The sequence below is a fragment of the Rhineura floridana genome, chromosome 1, assembly GCF_030035675.1.
Source record: "Rhineura floridana isolate rRhiFlo1 chromosome 1, rRhiFlo1.hap2, whole genome shotgun sequence".
Classification (NCBI taxonomy): domain Eukaryota; kingdom Metazoa; phylum Chordata; class Lepidosauria; order Squamata; family Rhineuridae; genus Rhineura; species Rhineura floridana.
Window position 1 is genome coordinate 81,170,981 of NC_084480.1, and position 18,267 is coordinate 81,189,247.

Below are 18,267 nucleotides of genomic sequence, written 5' to 3' on the forward strand. Positions count from 1 at the left end.
TCATTCTGTTCATTCCTAATTGCTGCCACTTATCCTAAGCTGATACACATAAAAGGATGTGGAAATAGACTCGATCGCAAACCATTTCTGAGTTTGTCAATGTCACATCTAAGGTGTGTGTGTGTAGGGGGGTGAAAACCCTGAATGTGCTAGAATGCAGGAAGTATACATTGTTCAGGTTTAAAACTAAAGATAAATAACTTTTTGACAGGGTGGATTGATTTAAAACATCAAGAAAAATGGCCACTTTAAATCAAAGTTCCTGCAGATGCTACTTCATATATCTCCTATACAATGGTGTTTGAACAGAATGTTTGTGTGAATAGAACATTTTTTCCTAAACCTAATTCCTACACAGTAGTTGATTTGTGTGTGAGTGTGAGCACGCAGGGAGGATAGGATGAACGTTTTTCTCCCAAGCTCCCCCCCCCAAAGAAAAACAATTCCCTGCTGGCAATTTGGCTGAGAAAAAAAATCTAATTGCTGTGGGGGTGAATCCAAGGAGGAGAGCCTGTGGGCCAAATCCAAAGGCAAATCCATTTAACTCTTTATTTACACTGATTCTTACAGCCAGGCTGTACATCTTTTGTCACATGTTTTGCATGGTTTCCTTTTTTACTACAAAACACATCTCTCTCTCTCTCTATCTCACACATATATATCCCAATATAGGGCATGCCTACTAAGAAATAAGCCCTCCAATTGAGCTGAATCAAATTTACTCCCTGGCGAGTGGGTACAGGATTGCAGCTGGGCAGAGAAATCCACCCTTCCATGCTGCGGGGGCTTTGGATTGGGTGATGTCCCTCTGCCCATCTCTGCCAACCAAACTTCACTCCCGCCAGCCACCCATGACAGAGCAATGCAACCATCATTCCGCTGGTGCAGAACTTTCCCTTCCACCCACCAAATGTGTGGGCAGAAGTGCTACTGGTGGATGGCCCCAAAATGATATCATGCATATTATCATACAGCTGCTTTGTACTGTTATGCTACTTCCACTTGAGCTATTCCTTACACAGTGGAAACAATGCCAACTCTCTCACCTCTCTCCTCTTGTTGTATTGTTATGTTGGATCTCACCCTTAATATTTAAATTTTATTTTTAAAACGTTAAAAATCAGATTTTTTAAAAAACTGCCCTTTTGGTTAAGGTGGTGGGGCATTGCTATGTGAAACAGACAACTCTTTCTTTCTTTCTTTCTTTCTTTCTTTCTTTCTTTCTTTCTTTCTTTCTTTCTTTCTTTCTTTCTTTCTTTCTTTCTTTCTTTCTTTCTTTCTTCTTTCTGTAAAGGGCTATATGATAAATAGTGGATATGTTGAGATCAGGGTCCAAAAAGCAGCTTCAGACATGCCTGCTGGGGTTTCTTATGTTTTTTTCTTTGAAGTGTGGGCCCCCATGTCACATGACAAATGGCTTTGGAAACTCATCTATTTTGGAAGTGGTATGGTATGGGAGCTTTTGTTTGCGATATGGAAGTCCCCTTTAACTAATCACGGAGTATTAGTCCTACAGTTCTTTGCGTCCTGGCCTTAAAAGTAAACCACAATTAATTTTGTAGCCTAAATGCTACTCTTACGTTTAAAATGACACAATGGAGAGAATACATTGTTTGTTGGTTCACTCTAGTAGATACTTCCTGGTCTACTACTGTACTTAAATTTTATTTATTTTTATTTATTTAATTACATTTCTAGACCGCCCTATAGCAGAAAGCTCTCAGGGCGGTGTACAACAAATAAAATCACAATTAAAATATGAGCAAGTGTGAAAAATATAACATGATAAAAATCCAAAATAGAATTGCCATTGAGTTTATAAATTAAAATCCATATTAGGTTTAAAATTAAATTTAAAATGTTTAAAAAGCCTGGGCGAAAAGGTAGGTTTTTACCTGGTGCCGAAAAGATAACAAAGAAGGCGCCAGGCGTATCTCGTCTGGGAGGGCATTCCATAGTTCGGGGGCCACCACCGAGAAGGCTCTAGATCTAGTTGTTGATCTCCGGGCCCCTTTATGAGTTGGGACCCGGAGAAGGGCCTTCGACGTCGAGCGTAGTGAACGGGTAGGTACATAGCGAGAGAGGCGCTCCACCAGGTATTGCGGTCCGATGCCGTCAACCAGTTCACATAGTAAATAGAAATAAAGTATCCCATCATGATATGCGTACACCAATCTTTAAAGAGAGCTATATACATTACTCTTTTATCAATGTATGTATTCTTGAATATTATATTGTATTTGTTTTTAGTTACTGTAAACCACCCAGAGGGCTTCGGCTATGGGGCGGTATACAAGTATAATAAATAAATAAATAAATAAATAAATAAATAAGATAAATAAATTAGTACCTAACTTTTGTCTTTTTTTTTTTTTTTTAGTAAGGGCTTGGATTTAATAATACAAATCAGTCTTTAAAAATATTGATCTTGGTTTAAAAGAGTACAAAAATAATTCTCTTCCTACAGAGCCAACAAATTTTAAATAAACATGGCACATGAAGGATGTTATAGTACATTATGTGGAACCAAAATAAACAATGCTTCAAAAACAGTTATAAGGAAACGAAATATGTTAGAATGGAAGATATTTTATAGAAGATTTGCCATGAAATGTGAGGCTGATTTAACATTTGCATGCCATGGGTTGTATACAACACGACTATTCTGGTCACACAGCCAATTTCTGCTTGCATAGTGGAAATTACCCCTCCTCTTCCTTCCCCTGCAACCTCCCATGCATCCTCAAAACCTACTCCAGAGGGGGTAGGTCCTCTACCCACTAGAGGAGGATTGATTGATTGATTAAATTTACTAGTTGCTTTTCTTCATAAAAATGAACCCAAGGTGACATACAATAAAATATTAAAATCAATATAAAACTAACACAAATAAAATAATAAATAAATAGAAAGTTAAAAAAAACACAACACATGGGTGAGATGGTAGAACAACCCACCCCCTAAAAGAGGCTACAACATCAAAACCCCTCCAAAAATTAAGAGCAGAATGCCTGGGAGAAGAGGAATGTTTTTGCATGGCACTTAAAGATAGATAATGATGGTGCCAGGCATGCCTAGCTGGGGAGAGTGTTCCATAAGCTGGGGGCTATCACTGAGAAGGCCATGTTGCCATCCTGTGTACCTCCCTCAGAGGAGACACACAAAGAAGGCTTCAGACACTGACCACAGGGTCTGGGTTCATATGGGAGAGGTGATCCTTGAGGTATTGGGTCCTGGCCATATATGGCTTTATAGGTCAAAACTGGAACTTTGAATTGAGCCTGGAAACTAATTGATAGCCAGTGCAGTTGTGCTATTATGTGCTTAGACCATCTTGCCCTGGCAAGCAATCTGGCTACTGAATTTTGCACCAGCTATAGTTTCTGAACTGTCTTTAAAGGAAGCCCCATTGCACATTAAAGTAATCTAATCTAGAGGTCATCAGAGCCTAGACAACAGTCAGACTATCCCTGTCCAGATAGGGTCATAAGTGGGCCACCAGCTGAAGCTGATGGAAGGCAGTCCTCACCATTAAGGCCACTTGAGCCTCAAGCGACAGTAATGGACCAGTGTGCTCCCAAACTATGCACCTGCTCCTTCAGAAGGAGAGTAACCTCATCAAGGGTAGGTCACATCACCTCCATCAGGTCTAGGGGACCATCCACTAACAGTGCCCCAGTCTTGCCTGGACATGCAGAGAGTGGGGCTGAAGGGGAAGGCCGGTTGGATGAGTGGAATGCCACTCACACAGCATTGTGTCAAAATAATGGAGAAAACGAGCAATTTACGTAGGCTGACTTTGTGAGAGAATATAGGAGTAATGAGATTCTCATCACACTTATTTTAAAACTTTCTTGTCAATCTGTAATAAAACAATAATCTGAACATTAACTCCTGCTGTGTTACTATTTTCAGTGTAGTATACATAGAGATGAGTTTTATTATAATTAATATATTTGTATTTTTCTTGTATGAACTGGAGAAAAGACAAGAGATGAGGAAATAATAAAGGTATTGATTCAAAACCACATTTTCCCAGTTATGTAATAAAACCTATAGGCTCTTCATTTTTTTCTTTTCCTTTTGAAATGAGTCAATTGTATGTAAAATAGTCACACGTTTGCAGCACACTTTCTATGAATTATAGGGTTCCCAGTGGACATATTCCTTGTTTCTTAAAAGAAACTGGCAAGAAGAAACGTCAACCTAGTTTTTGCTTTTCGGAGACTAAATTGTCAAAACTCACTAATTTGAAAGGAGAGAGAGCTCTTCTAAAACAATCTGAAGATCATTTTATCCATTTGGGGCTATGAACTTAATGCCGTTTCTAAAATCTCTCTTCTTTGCAGTTAACTAGATAACTACATAACCCTCTTAAGAGCTCATGAACCTGCTTCCGTGGATATTTCTATCCTTAACTCTTATAGCAAGTGCAACAAGAAAGTTGTTTTTGCTTATAAAAATAGAAAACAGATTTGATAAAAATGGTTAGTCCCCTGGTCCTTGTTTTATTTATCATATCAGAAAAGAACAATGTTTTGCTGTGCTGTGGTCAAAATAAGAGGCGACCTTGCTTGTTCACAAGTGTTCAAAGTCTAGAGATAAGAGGGGCAAAATAATAAGAGTACAATGGGAATAGTGTAGTGTAATTATTTGTGACTTGTCAAGTGACGCCCTTTCAGGCCCCAAGTGATTCAAATCTGGGAACTCTGCACAATTCTCTAAGCGAAGCATGGCCAGCATCAGAGAAATCTTACCCAGCTTCTTCGACAGTGCTGAAATTGCATCAGTTTGTCATGCACTGAGCATGCCAGCTCTACACAATATCATTTGCTTGCAAATGGGCCTGGCCTCACAGCTCTGATACACATTCCTTGGTATCTGACTCTTGGCCTGTGATTTGTCATGTCTCTGGTGCTATCAGTTTAAGGTAATTTTAATAGATTGTGATGGTTTGCTTGTGGGAGTAAAGAATGCACTATAGCCCATGTCACTTCATGTCTCTTTCTGCAGTGTGTAACACAGGAGACAACCTCGTGCTGGTGATAGCCAGGCAGAAAGGTTGCAGAAGGAAATGAGGAGGGTGTCTTGTGTGGTTTTGCTAAAAGCTTGTATTGACAGCTATGACAAATCTTCTAAGGAAATTTCAAGACTTGCTTAATCATTATTCCCATTTTTGAAATGCAAGGTTTCTTTTCTTACAAATAGTTTTGTCATCTTCTGTTAAAATGCAGATATGAATGTGTAAGATTTCTTAGGCTTCTTAAACTGAAACTATTGTACAATCAAGTGAGGGAATTGATGCTGTATTTCATACATTTTTAATACAGTAATGAAGCTGTGTATGTTGATGCTTAAAAAATACCTTAGGCTGCAATCCTATAAACACTTCTCTGGGAGTAAGTCCCACCGAACTCAATGGAGTTTTCTTCGAAGTGGACATGTATAGGTTGCACTGTTAATATTAACTAAATAAACAAACACCAAAAACTAAACTAATTTCACATCTGAGCTCCTCATGTTAGTGTAACAGAGATGGTCTACCTTTGTGTTGTTGTTGGGTTTTTTGCATCTTCTGATCTGCGCTGCATAAAACAGTTATAAGAGAACATAAAATCAATAATTTAATAGTTAGGAAATTGGAATGTTAGGAAATTCAGGAAACTTAGTGTTTGGTTGTCTTAAAGAATACATTCAGGAGCATTATGAAAAAATTGCATATTTTATTCTACTTTTGACAACTAGATGAGATTACTTTATCATTAACAACTCTGATCTTTACATCATTTTTTTTTACTCTGATCTTTATATTATTTTTACTGACTCTTTTAATTGATTACTTCTCTGATATTAGGGCCTGCAGCATAGCTCTTTAGATGTCTTCTGACACTAATCGATTACCATAAAGGTGTTAACGTTAGTTATTTCATCCAAGAAACATTTAAAACGCTGTAACAAAAAGCTGCCAGAGCATAGACTCTCGTTATTTTGGGTTACTGTTGATTAACAAGGACTCCTCTAGAGAGGCTAAGAGTGAATTCTTGAAAAAGAGGATTGTTGTGCATTAAGTGTGGAATACTAACACATTATTGTTTAAATTCTAGTGTTTTTAAAAAGTGTCTATTAGTGTTCATCATTTTCTCTCCATGGAGTTCATGCAAGATGTGTTCAGACTCAGAGCATTTCTTTTGACTTTTCCTGAGAGAATGTCTGACAGCAGAGTAACTTCGAGCATCCCTGCAGCTAGTCTGAGTCCTTGTCATTTCCTTTGCCCTATACATACATGCACATACAGGTCTAGCATTTTTCTTTAGTTGGAAAGAGTTGAGAGTTTTTAACCATTATTTATGGCATTTTCAGAATCTGTATACTGAATTATTTACACAACTGAGGGGCACAATTCAGCTTCTGATTCATCCTTCCCTCTCACACCTAGACATGTTGCTGTGTGGATAGGAGTTTCTCAGATAGGGGAGGGGCTGTAGCTCAGTGGTACAGCACGTGCCAAAGGTCTCAGCTTAAATCCCTGGCATCTCCAGGTTGGGAAAAGACTCCAGCCTGAAACCCTGGAGAGCTGCTGTGAGTCAACATAGAACAATGATAGCCAATGTGGTGCCCTCCAGATGTTCTGGACTACAGCTCCCATGAGCCTCAGCCAGCATGGCCAATGGTCAGGAATGGTAGGAGTTGTAACCTACAACATCTGGAGGGCATCATGTTGGGGACCTCTGGTCAATGATATGTGGTAGAAAATTTTCCAGTGCTTTATTTTTTGCAGAAAATTTTCCATTTCATAAATGCATTACTAACAACAAAAAATAGATGTCATTGAAAATACAATATTAGGCAAGCCTGGCAGTTTCAAAATCTTTAGCTTTGTTTACACATGTAAAATAGCATGCAAACTTTAGATTACTCCCTAGGACATCAGTTTTTTGTTTTTTTTTATGCAGATTACCAGGACTATGGAGTCAGTATGTCAAACGTTCGACTCCCGAGTCTGATTCCTCTATATTTCTACTGTCCGACTCAGGCTCCTTCGTAAATGGCAAATGTATATTAATGTATTAATATTAATACATTAATATTAATATTAAAATATTAATTTTATTTTGAAGTCGGAGTCGGTACATTTCTACTGACTCCGACTCCACCCAAAATTGCTTCTGACTCCACGACTCCGACTCCACAGCCCTGCAGATTACCCTAATATGTATTCATATTCAGAATTTTCCAGAAAACCCACATTGCTGCTCTGATATAGACGATAGTGAATTAGATGGATGCAGTGGTGGCTGGTGACACCTACACCTGGGAGGGCAGCACCAAAAAGGTAGGTGGTGATCATCAACATGGTTATAATGGCAACTCATTTATTCAACAGCAACAAATACATTTATCGTATCATTACAATAAAATAGTATGCAACATAACAAAGCAACACCACAGCAGCTATATTCCACGCCTACATACTTGTGAAGAAGATGTCCCTGCTCTAAGGAGCTTACAGTAAGATTCAACACAGAGAAGACAAGGGAAGGAGATTCAATTCAGGGGCTTACTTCAAAGTAAAATAAATACAATAATGTTAAGCTAAGCCATACCTCCATTATAATTAACCATTACATATGTGATACATACATATATACATACACTCTCCACCCACCCCCCATGAAGCAAATATCATGTTCATGTTTTCATGTTGAAAATATTGAGTTTTGTTTAAGCTACGCCTGGCTTATTCCCTGGTACACAGAAAGAACCTCCCTGACCTGGAGCAGTTTATTTAAATATCATAGATAGTATATTTATAGGATTACCTCAGTTAATGAATCCTCCAGGAACAAAGCTCTTTTAAGGAAGGCTTTTTTAAAGATGAGACTGACCGGCTTTGCGTTGCTGTGGATAAACTTTCAAGCCTGTGCCTTTCCCCTTTGCTTTAAGGTGAAACTGATAAGTCTGTGTATTTGCGCTGCATTAGAAGAGATCTCTTGCTTTCTCTGAGGGCTGGGGAGGGATCCAATATGATTCAGAGGAGGAAAAGGAGAGGGAGGGAGGGGTGCCAGGTAGGCACCCTTTAAAGCCCCTGTTGAAGCTGACCCCACCATCTATGAATGGGTGTAGGAACCTATCCCTATTCTTTCCATTTTATTCTTACTTTTGGTACCAAAGTTTCTGTTAAAGAAGTAATGTCCAGCAACGTATCTACTTTGTTAAATGAGCTATTACTGTACTAAAGATCTCCAGAGATTCTTTTTTAAGAAAATTAAAGCAGTCCCATAAACTGTAAATTCCTATTGTCTAGAGAAAATGTGGTAGATGGGGGGGAGCCAAAATATTAGAAAAAGGAATTTTTCACACCGTAAAATCAGTTCCAAAAACTGTAGGAGCAAGTTCCACCAGTTCCTCAAGTAATCCACTGGTGCATGCACTCAGACATTCACACAAAGTATATTTAAGTTTCTTGGGTTTTATAAAAGCAGGAATCTGTTTAATCCAAAATTCCTTTCGATCAAGCACACCTTCCTCACACAAGACACGGCACTCTTCCATCTCTCCACTCAAAGTGAAATTGGGATGGAAGTGTGCAATGGACACATGCCCTGCTGACTAGATTACCAATACCAGGATGTTTCCTGCTCTCTTTCCCGCCTCCCGTCACAAAAGGTGCAGTTTCTCGGCTCAGAAAGAAAATAAACATCTGGTTCTCTTCAAAATACTGCTAAGCTTTTTGTTTAAATTAAAATAATTATAATAAGTTCTTCATCTTATTCTGAATGGGAGTTAATTATCTTGCATAATTAAAAAGACACTGGCCAGGCCAAGAAGAAACCAGATTTTCTTCCCCATACCCAATGATACCAGCCAGGGGACTGTTTGGCCTCAAGAATCTCTTTTCCCCTCCCTCCAACAATAAAAAGCCGAGTCCCACCCATTAAGAAACCAGATCTCCCCCCCCCCCATGCCAGCCAAACATGCTTTTGGAGTAGGTTACTACCACGCCTCTCGTTGAAGTGTTCTTATAAATATATACATATATAATCTGTATATATGCAGTGATGAAACCAGAAGTTGAACAATGAAATCACAGAGATATATTGCTGATTTCAAAGGTTTGTTGACCACAGAACAGAAAAAAGAATGTGCTTGCTGTTGCTTTAACCTGGTGCTTGCAAAAGGAGGGAATAGTGCTCAGCCTCAGAGAAGAACAACAGGCAGATTGCAAATGCATGCATCTAATTGGCTCAGCTTGAATTGCATACATCTGATTGGTTGAGGAGGGCATTCATAATCTTGCCCAAATGCAATGGAATGTTCAATGCATTTGTGAGGTATTCCTGATTGGCTAGTATTTACTCAAGGGGAAATAAAACCAAAATCGAGATTCAAAGCAGTCTCCTCCCCTCCATAAATCCACTCCTACTGAAATTTATTGTTTAAAAACATTTTTGTTACCCCTGGAGACATGGGTGGGACCATAGGGGTTATTGTGATTGCCTGTGCTCTCCTGAGATAATTGGCCAGCACAGGAGATAGACAGAAACAAGTCCAGAGTGTCTCTAAATGTGAGGAAATGTATAGAATATGAATGTAAGGAGGAGAGATGGGACTGAGCTGTAGCTTTGGAGGTGGGTGGGGGTTTGGGGTGGGCAGTGCCCCACTTGTCCTTAATGGATCAGTCTTCACTGGATGGACCAATGATCGGACTTGGTATAGGCTTTCTGCCTGTTTGCCCTGCCAGCTCCCATTGCTTGCATGCACTGTTGTGTGTGCTTTTCTTTGGACATAGAGTGGATTGTTCCCATAGCTTGAAAGTATATATAGTGCTAAACATAGATATATGAGGCTAAACATAGATATTTTGAAACCTCTCTTTTAAACACTTTTTGAGGATGGCTCAATCAAACTCACATGAATTCTCTTTTAATCTCTGTAAATGATGTTTTGCCATTTTTTCTTGTTACAAAATCCAAGTATTGGTTATTAGTTTATTCTTCAAAGTAGACAATAGCATCCAAAGCAGTTACTCATTTAGGCTTATATGGTGGTGGTGGGAATCAAAACAGCCACAATATATTAATATTGTTATTAGGACCTAAGAAAACACAGTGAGCAAGCTTTCACCAGAAAGCTGTATGTTAAGCAAAAAAGGAGAAGGGAAGGTGATTGTGGAGACAAAAGTTGCAAGAAATAATGAAAAGCCTAAGTTTGCACATCTTAAGATGGAGTGAAGTGTTATTTAGAGTTAGTTAGGTTAGATTCTATGTATAAAGATTCCCAGTTCAGTAAGCAAGGTGAGCTTGTAGGAGTAGTGGCTGCTCTCTTTTTTAAAAAAATGTCAGTAAGTTCAAACAACCAGCAACATTTCACTGCCTCTACACCCTCTCCTCCAACAAATAGTTCTTGCTCACTAGTTCATTAGACCCAACAACAAAGTTGCAAAGGTATTTTATATTATTATAAATTTAAGGTATTAATTTATTCTTGTCGTTCCACCAAAATTCATCCATGGAAGTCAAGACAGTGGACTATAATAAATCTTTGGCAGACCCTGAACTTCCTGTCTCATTAAGATGCTGAACATACATCCAGCCCACCTTAAGTCTTGTTGGCCTATCTGATCTCTAGGAGAATTTAGCAATACCTGATACAAGTATGGAGGAAAAATATCTGATGAAAGCAATGAGCATATACCTATCCACATTGGAACTTTTCTTCTGGGTATGTATTCATGGACAGTTATTTTATTGTATTATTATTATTAGGTGGTATTCTGTTAATGCACCCCATCAGCACAAGGATTTCTGTTTGTGCAGTGGAACTTTCCCTCATCCCCTCCCCCAGGGTGCACCTTGCACCCTTCCCAAATCTGCTCCAGAGGTTTCGGGGAACCCCAGAACAGATTGGGAGAGTATGGGGGGAGGAGAAGGGAAGAACATTCTGTTGCCCAAGCAGAAATCCTTGTGCTGATGGAATGACTGCATTAGCTCTGCAATGGATTCCACTTTTTATTATGATTATTATTCTTCCATTATTAGTTTGCTTACATAAAGTTTCTAAGCAACTTTAAAAAAATTAAAACATAAAACAACATAAAATCAAAGAAAAAGGACAAAATATTATTTTATTAATTTAGAAAAATTATAGACTTCTTAATCAGTATTCTCAATATTGGTTCACCTATTCCTTACTGCTTAGTGTACTTCTTATTTTAGTGTTTGTTCATTCCAGCATTGGGTGGATTATGTGAGTGGATTTTAGAACACTAGCGAGACTATCACAAAACATGTTTTAACCATCTCTCTTGGCAACATACATATAAGAAGGAACTCCCACCTAGCCCAGCATCCTGTTCTCACAGCGGCCAACCAGATGCCTGTAGGAAGCCCATAAGACGGTCTGTGTGTTTTTCCATACATTTGGCATGTCTCTTTGAAAAGCCATTCTTGCACCTTTGCTTGTCATCACTGCCTCCTAAACAGTTCAGTTTCTAGAAAAATGTATACTGTCTGTGTCCTGGAGTAAATTAGCTGCTCCTGAAGACTGTAGTCTACTCCAGTGTTTTGTAGATAGAGGCAAGATTCTTGGTTTTGTATTTGTGTGTGGGCAAGATGCTTTTTATCAGAGCTTGGAAAAGTTACTTTTTTGAACTACAACTCCCATCAGCCCAATCTAGTGGCCATACTGGCTGGGGCTGATGGGAGTTGTAGTTCAAAAAAGTAACTTTTCCAAGCTCTGCTTTATTAACATTTACATTGTGCCTTTCCATGAATCATACTGAAAGTGGCTAACAAAAGTAGCTCCTATACATTGGAGATCCATGCCAGCAGAGGACAGGGAGATAATTTTTGTTGATGCTTCTCACCCCACCTCGCCTCCTTACAGGCCCCAGCGCCACTTCTCAGGCTGTTGTAGAGAGTTCCCTGATACTCTGGAGATTTTAGGAGGATCATCAAAAATTGCCTTACCCTCCCCCTTCAACTAGTGGTAGTCTCTGCTGGATTGGAGCTAAACAATAAATACAAAAACAGTAAGACAGTTAAATAATTTAAAACATCAAAATAACAAATTCAAAAGTTATTTGTCTAGAATTCTTGTTTTTTAGGGCACTCAAATGTTTCTCATGAATTAATTTATTCAGAAACAATATGTATTATAAAAAGTGATGATTGACTCATGTTTTTGCATTTTCATACATAGATATCAGAATGGGGATCTTGAAATAAAATTTTAAAATTGAAATGAGCAAGCATTTATGGTTTGTATAATAATATATATCCAAAGACCTATCTTCAACACTGCTATAACATTACATAGTGGAAGAGCTGAATAATTCCTGTTCTGTTGTTCGGTTCTATGAACTAGAAATACAGATACTTTCTGTTTCAGCACTAAAGAAAAGACAATTAGTTGCTTTTTTAGCAGAGACTTAAAATATTCTTGGGAACTGACTGTACTCATAAGCTTTGCACTACAGTGGATCAATTACCAGATTGGGTTGATTGGGCTGTCACTGATTTTACTTGGATGTCAAACTGTAGTAACAGTAGGGGTCACTGTGTACATTGAATTTGACATGACATCTTAAAATTAACTGAAAAGACTTGTATATTCAAGTACATTTTAAGAAAGACAAAACTTACTCTACAAAACCTTCTCTTTGAAAAGAAGAAGAGTAGATGTGTGCACACAATTCTGAAATGAATAAAAAGTCTTTAAATTGTGTTTCTTGTATGACCTTGTTAACATTCATTTCTCTGATTCCATGAATAATGAGTGGTTTACTAAAATGAGAATTCCTAAAGAAATGTGGATTTCCTTTGATGGCTTTAAATACACAGAGATAGCAGTATGAGGACACATCACTCCAAATTAATGAAAAGAAAGAAAATTCTATAATCCAGGAAACCATAAATTATTTTCCTGTTTAGCTTAAATGCTGAAGATGTAGCAGAGCAGTCAATGCCTTATGTGATACTGAAAGTGTCTTTTAACTATGGAAATGTTTTTATATGTGCTTGGTAATATTTCGTTTTCAGTGTGATGATTGCTCCCTTCGTGCTTTGCTTCCTAATTTTGATTTCCTTCAAATGGTGGTAGGTTTTTGACAGGAACACAATTGTAACTCTGACATGTCTAACCAGATGTTCTCGTTTTACAAATGATTTTGACATTAGTTAACAAGTATCTTATGGTATCACACTAGTAGCTCTTGACATTGTGCATGGTGTCTGCATCTATTGTAGATTCTCAGTAGTTTAGCTGAATCATAGTTTTTCGTTCTTTTTTCCTCAGGGTCTTCTGGCTTCTTTTGTTATTGTCTGCTGAAAAAATTAAATCTTCCCTTTCCTTGACATTGTTGCATTAATCTCCTTGACAGACTACTTCAAAATGAAAAAAGTGTTCCTATCTTTTATCATGATGCTTGTAAGCAAAAGTCTCTGTGAATGCCACAATATATGCAGCAGTATTAGATACTACACGTAACATCTGTTTATTGGTAAACTAATACCTCTCTTTAGAGTGTAACTAAACCATGTTTCCCTCCTCCTCCTCCTTCTCCTCCTCCTCCTCCTCGCTGGCTTAGGCCATTTGTATGATGTTATCTTGTCATGAAATATCAAGAAGAGGATACAACAAAAGAACACAAGAAGAGCCCTGCTGGATTATACCAAATCCCCATGTGGTCTAGTATCCCATTTCTCACAGTAGCCAGCTAGTTGCCTCAGGAAGCTGGCAAGCAGGACATGAGAGCAATAGCCCACTTCCTCTATTGTTCCCTAGCAACTGATATTTTGAGGTATACTGCCTCTGATCCTGCAGGTACCATGTAGCCAACATTACTTGTAGCCATTGATAGCCATAATCTCCATGAATTTGTCAAATCGTTCTTTAGAGCCACCTAAGCTAGTGGCCATAGCAACATATTATGGCAGCAAATTCTGCAAGTTAACTGTGTGTTGTATGAAGAACTACAGTAGGGCCCCACTCATACGACGGGTTACATTCCGGACCCCTCTGTAAAGTGGAACTCATTGAATAGAATGGCGCACGATGCCTGAAAACCGCCATAAAAGCTGAACAAGCACCATATGAGTGGGGCTTTAGTCTGATTGCATCTAACTGAGACCGCTGTATTAGCTAATCTCCGTAAAGCGAAGCGCTATAAAATGGGGCCCTACTGTACTTTATTTTGTCTGTCCTGCATCTTCTGGCAGTTGGGTTCATTGGGTTGATTATTGAGTTTATTGTTTATTATTGACTTTCTAGATGTAGTAAGGAAAATGGAGACAACCTATTCAGGTTTGAAATCTTCTCCCAATCTGATCACACTTTGAAGTCACAGAAGCAGTATCTGAACTAGGTCACAACTGCTTTCTGAAACTCAATATTGGGTAGCTGTAGCTATGGAATGATTTGTAAAATTTTCTTCTGGATCTTTTTGTGCAAGTATAGAAAGCTGAAGATACAGTTTTTGAAGCAATCAGGTAGCCCTAGAAATGTCCTCACCATGTAAAATTCAAATGTACTTTTTCCTCCCCAGAATCAAGCCCTAGAAAAACAGTTTTGCAGTTTTCAAGCAGAATTCCCTGTTCATTGATAATAGTTGGTTGACCTACTCCCTTCCCTCCTGCACCCCAGATACTTGGAACAGTTTTGTATTTTGCATTTTAAAAGTGTTTAATTGATTTCTTATTTAAGGTAACAAATACATTAACGCTCATGCAACATTGTAATTAATATTTTTAAAGGCAGCCTAACTGAAGCATTGTGGGAGTGACAAAATCAAAATGTTAGTTCAGTAGGTATGTACACTTCCATCACAGCTTGAGAATTTGCTGTGAGCTGTATTTTCATAATCAGTGTGTGGGCACCTGAATTTTCTAAGGAGACTCAGTCCCTGTTCGCTTTTGGCATAGGCTAGAGCAATGCAGGGTGCCACTGAAAGATGCAATGAAGCAAATAAGACCTGAAAATAAATTGTAGTGGGGGGGAAATCATAACACCAGGTAGCCACCTTCTATTTATGGAAGGGACTGAAATCCAGTGGAGGCTCCCAGTGAAGAAGGGGGAGGTTGACTATTTCCCCTGATTTCTCCCTTCCCACTGTGGCCCCATACACCACCTCCAACATAGTTCCAGGCAGTTTCACAACCTTCTGGAGCAAATTTTCAGGGGACTGCAGGGGGGAAGAAAAATCAGCAAAAATTCCCTCCTTTCTCTAGCAGGAGTGTCACCTGATCAGTGTTTTCTGGATTTGAGCCATTGAAAACATCACCTGAAATATCATGAGAATTAGCTCTTTTTCTGTTAGTTAACATAAGAATACAGTATTCTTATGCGTACAGTAGCAAAAATGGCACACCATTTAGAAACAACCATTTTAAGTAAATAAAAACAATGATATATCATTTAGATATATCATCATGATATCATATATCGTTGTTCATTTCAAAACAATACACAATTTTTAAAAAGTGTTGTTCACTTTCAGGCAGTATTGTTTTGATTCCTTTGAGTGTAACAAAGAAAAACAGTAAAAGTCATTGCTCCAGTTACTGTGCTTTTTTGAAAATAAGTAATGATAGCGCTACAGGCATGCTTAGAGCAGTGGTTCAGGTGTTTACCCAGTTCACATATCCTTGTCACAAAGAGTCAGTTTCTGCCCTTCTGAAGTCTTATACAGTGATGTGGGTATACTGCAAACCATACAGTGTATCCTATAGAATTGTTTCTTGCTGACCAAATACATATCTGTATTGCTATAAAACTAGTCAGCGGTGGCCCTAAATGCAAGCAAATGATTATTGGGATTTGTTTATTGGGAAAAAAATACAAATTCATTGGGGGGCGGACATAAAATAAGTAGCATCACTTTAACATGCAACAGGAAAATTTGTTTCTTTTCCATTGCAGAAGACTATTGGGTAGAGGCATGATTTAGAAGCGTCTGAGAGTGTCTAGAATTAATTACTTTTTTTCCAGTTTGAGGTAGATCCTAGCTGTGCATAATTTAATGCATTACACTTTGGATGCATAGTTTTACTAATGATGAACAACTAAGTCATTTTTTACTTAACAAGCCTATATGAGAACCCATTGCTCTTCATCATCCTTATCTGTTTTCATTATAAATGTCAAGGTTGCTAAGTTATAGGTGTGTAAAATGGCTCAGAATTTCTTGTTTTCTATATAAATACTAAGTATAGGGAGGAAATGGCTTCATATTTTCCCATTAAATCAAACTTCATTTATAGAACAAACAAGCTAGCGAAAGGTTTTTCACAAAATATTTCTTTGTGTGATATTTTCTAGAATAAAATTGTCAGCAGAGGTTAAACAAGCACTTCACTCCTCATCATGAGCCATGAGGAGTTTTTGTATACTCATAAATTCCAAGTTGGGTGTTCCCCCCACTGGATATACACACACACACTTCCTCCTCACCAGTCATAGCAAGCATGACTCCAGTTCTGCTTCATAGATAGCAGCTGATGGAATTGGGCATATGTATCATTCCCACATAATGTGTTGCTTAGAGGGGCAAGAGCAGGTGGCTCAAGTGGCTTAGACTACTTCACAGATGAGGCTCTGACACAAAGTTAAGCTGGTCATTAAAATATTGAATATGTTAACAGAGAATGGAAGCTTATATGCAGTAAATACTGGCAATCTTTTCCAGTTTGGGAAATTCATATGAAATATTATCTGGGGATGGGGGAGGCAGAATCCATTGGGTGACTCATACTCAGAGAAGACCCATTTAAGTCAGTGCACTTAACATAATCCATTTGTTTCAGTGGTCTACACTGAGTATAATATTAGATATCACCCATTATGATAATCAAAAAGAACATGTGGGGACGTAACTTTTTCTGACAGGTAACTTGATTTTTTTCAAGTACACATTTTTTACCATCTCAAACCAAGTGTGTGTTAGTTGCTCCAGTGTCTGGACATTTCCACCCTTCCCTGACTATAATTTAGTTCAATTTGTTAAGCATGGCGAAGTTACAAGAGCTGAACACATTTTCCATTTTTATTTTCTGTAGTTTCTTCCAGGTCTGTGTATTGTAAAATAAATTTGTGTAAACACTCACTCAGAACTCTTTAAAATGGCTGCCATTAAAATGTTGACACTGGCCAATACATATCTAACCTTTATATCTCAAGATACAACAGCTATTATTAAGAGCTGTTATTTCCTGTTATTTTGAATATTTTGAATAACTTTGCTAGACTTCATCTATCGAGAATTTCCATACTAGGTCTTTGCCTCAGGCTGATCCTCCCCCAGTTCCTCAAGATTTCAGTAAAAACACACACATACACCCTTTAAACAAAGTCACATGAAAATACATGCATTTGACAATACTAAAAAGAGTGTGTAGAAGCTTTCAGGGCGTTTGATGCAAGGGATCTGAATTTTAGTTATGGAAGGTAGTGTTGCAAATCTGGTAGCATTAATAAAGTTTATTCATTTATTAAAGGATGTATATACTGGGTTGTATCTGAAGTAACATTAAGCACCACGTCCCATCAGCGCAAGGATTTCTTCTTGCACAACAGGACTTTCTCCTCCTCTACCCACGTGCCCCCTAAATCTGTTCTAGGAGTTCCCCCAACCCTTCAGAGTTGATTTGGGAGGGTATGGGGTATGTGTAGAGAAGGAGAGGAGGAGAAAGTCCCTTACTTAAGTGGAAATATTTGCACTGATAGGACACATTAGTTGGATACTTGCCCCAACATACACCCTCCCTTTCATTATAAAAATCACAGGGAGGTGTTCAAGATTTATTTTAAAAAAAGCATTAAAATAGCATTTTAAAAAAAGAATTAATAAAAATAAATAAAAATAGATCTTTGATTTCCACCTTTCTTTTGTCTCCCTATCACTTTTGTTTTGTGGCTATTATATTGTGAGGTGTTTTAAATTGTAAACCACCAAGCCAAACACAAAAGTAGTAAATAAGTGCCCATATCTCATGAACAAATTCCACTTTCAGAACAGGGCATGGGCCATTATATAAAAATATGAAGAGACTGTAAACTGGGTATTTGTAGGGAGGGGTCTCTTAAGTGTTCACACTGTATAACAAATTACAAATGAATGATAGATGCATATACTTAATGTAATTTCATATTTATTTATTTATTTATTTATTTAAAATACTTATACCCCGCCCTTCTTCCGAGGAACTCAGGGCGGCTCACAATTAAAACAATAAACAATCAGAACAACCAATATACATGTTAAAAACAATT

The 18,267-nt window shown here is 38.0% G+C and overlaps 1 protein-coding gene across 4 annotated transcripts in view; it reads left to right on the forward strand.

Moving 5' to 3' along the window:
• The window catches only part of SNX24 (sorting nexin 24), a 111,346-nt gene that overhangs the window by 11,992 nt on the left and 81,087 nt on the right, over positions 1–18,267 (forward strand). The window contains exon 1 of one of the 4 annotated variants that reach the window (XM_061607475.1): positions 7,248–7,333. The exons of 2 other annotated variants lie outside the window; for them this stretch is intronic. In XM_061607475.1, the coding sequence (XP_061463459.1) occupies positions 7,280–7,333 (54 nt within the window). In that variant the 5' untranslated portion in view covers positions 7,248–7,279. Of the gene's footprint in view, positions 1–7,247; positions 7,334–18,267 lie in introns of those variants that run through there. One more of the 4 variants, XM_061607467.1, reaches the window with a different exon arrangement.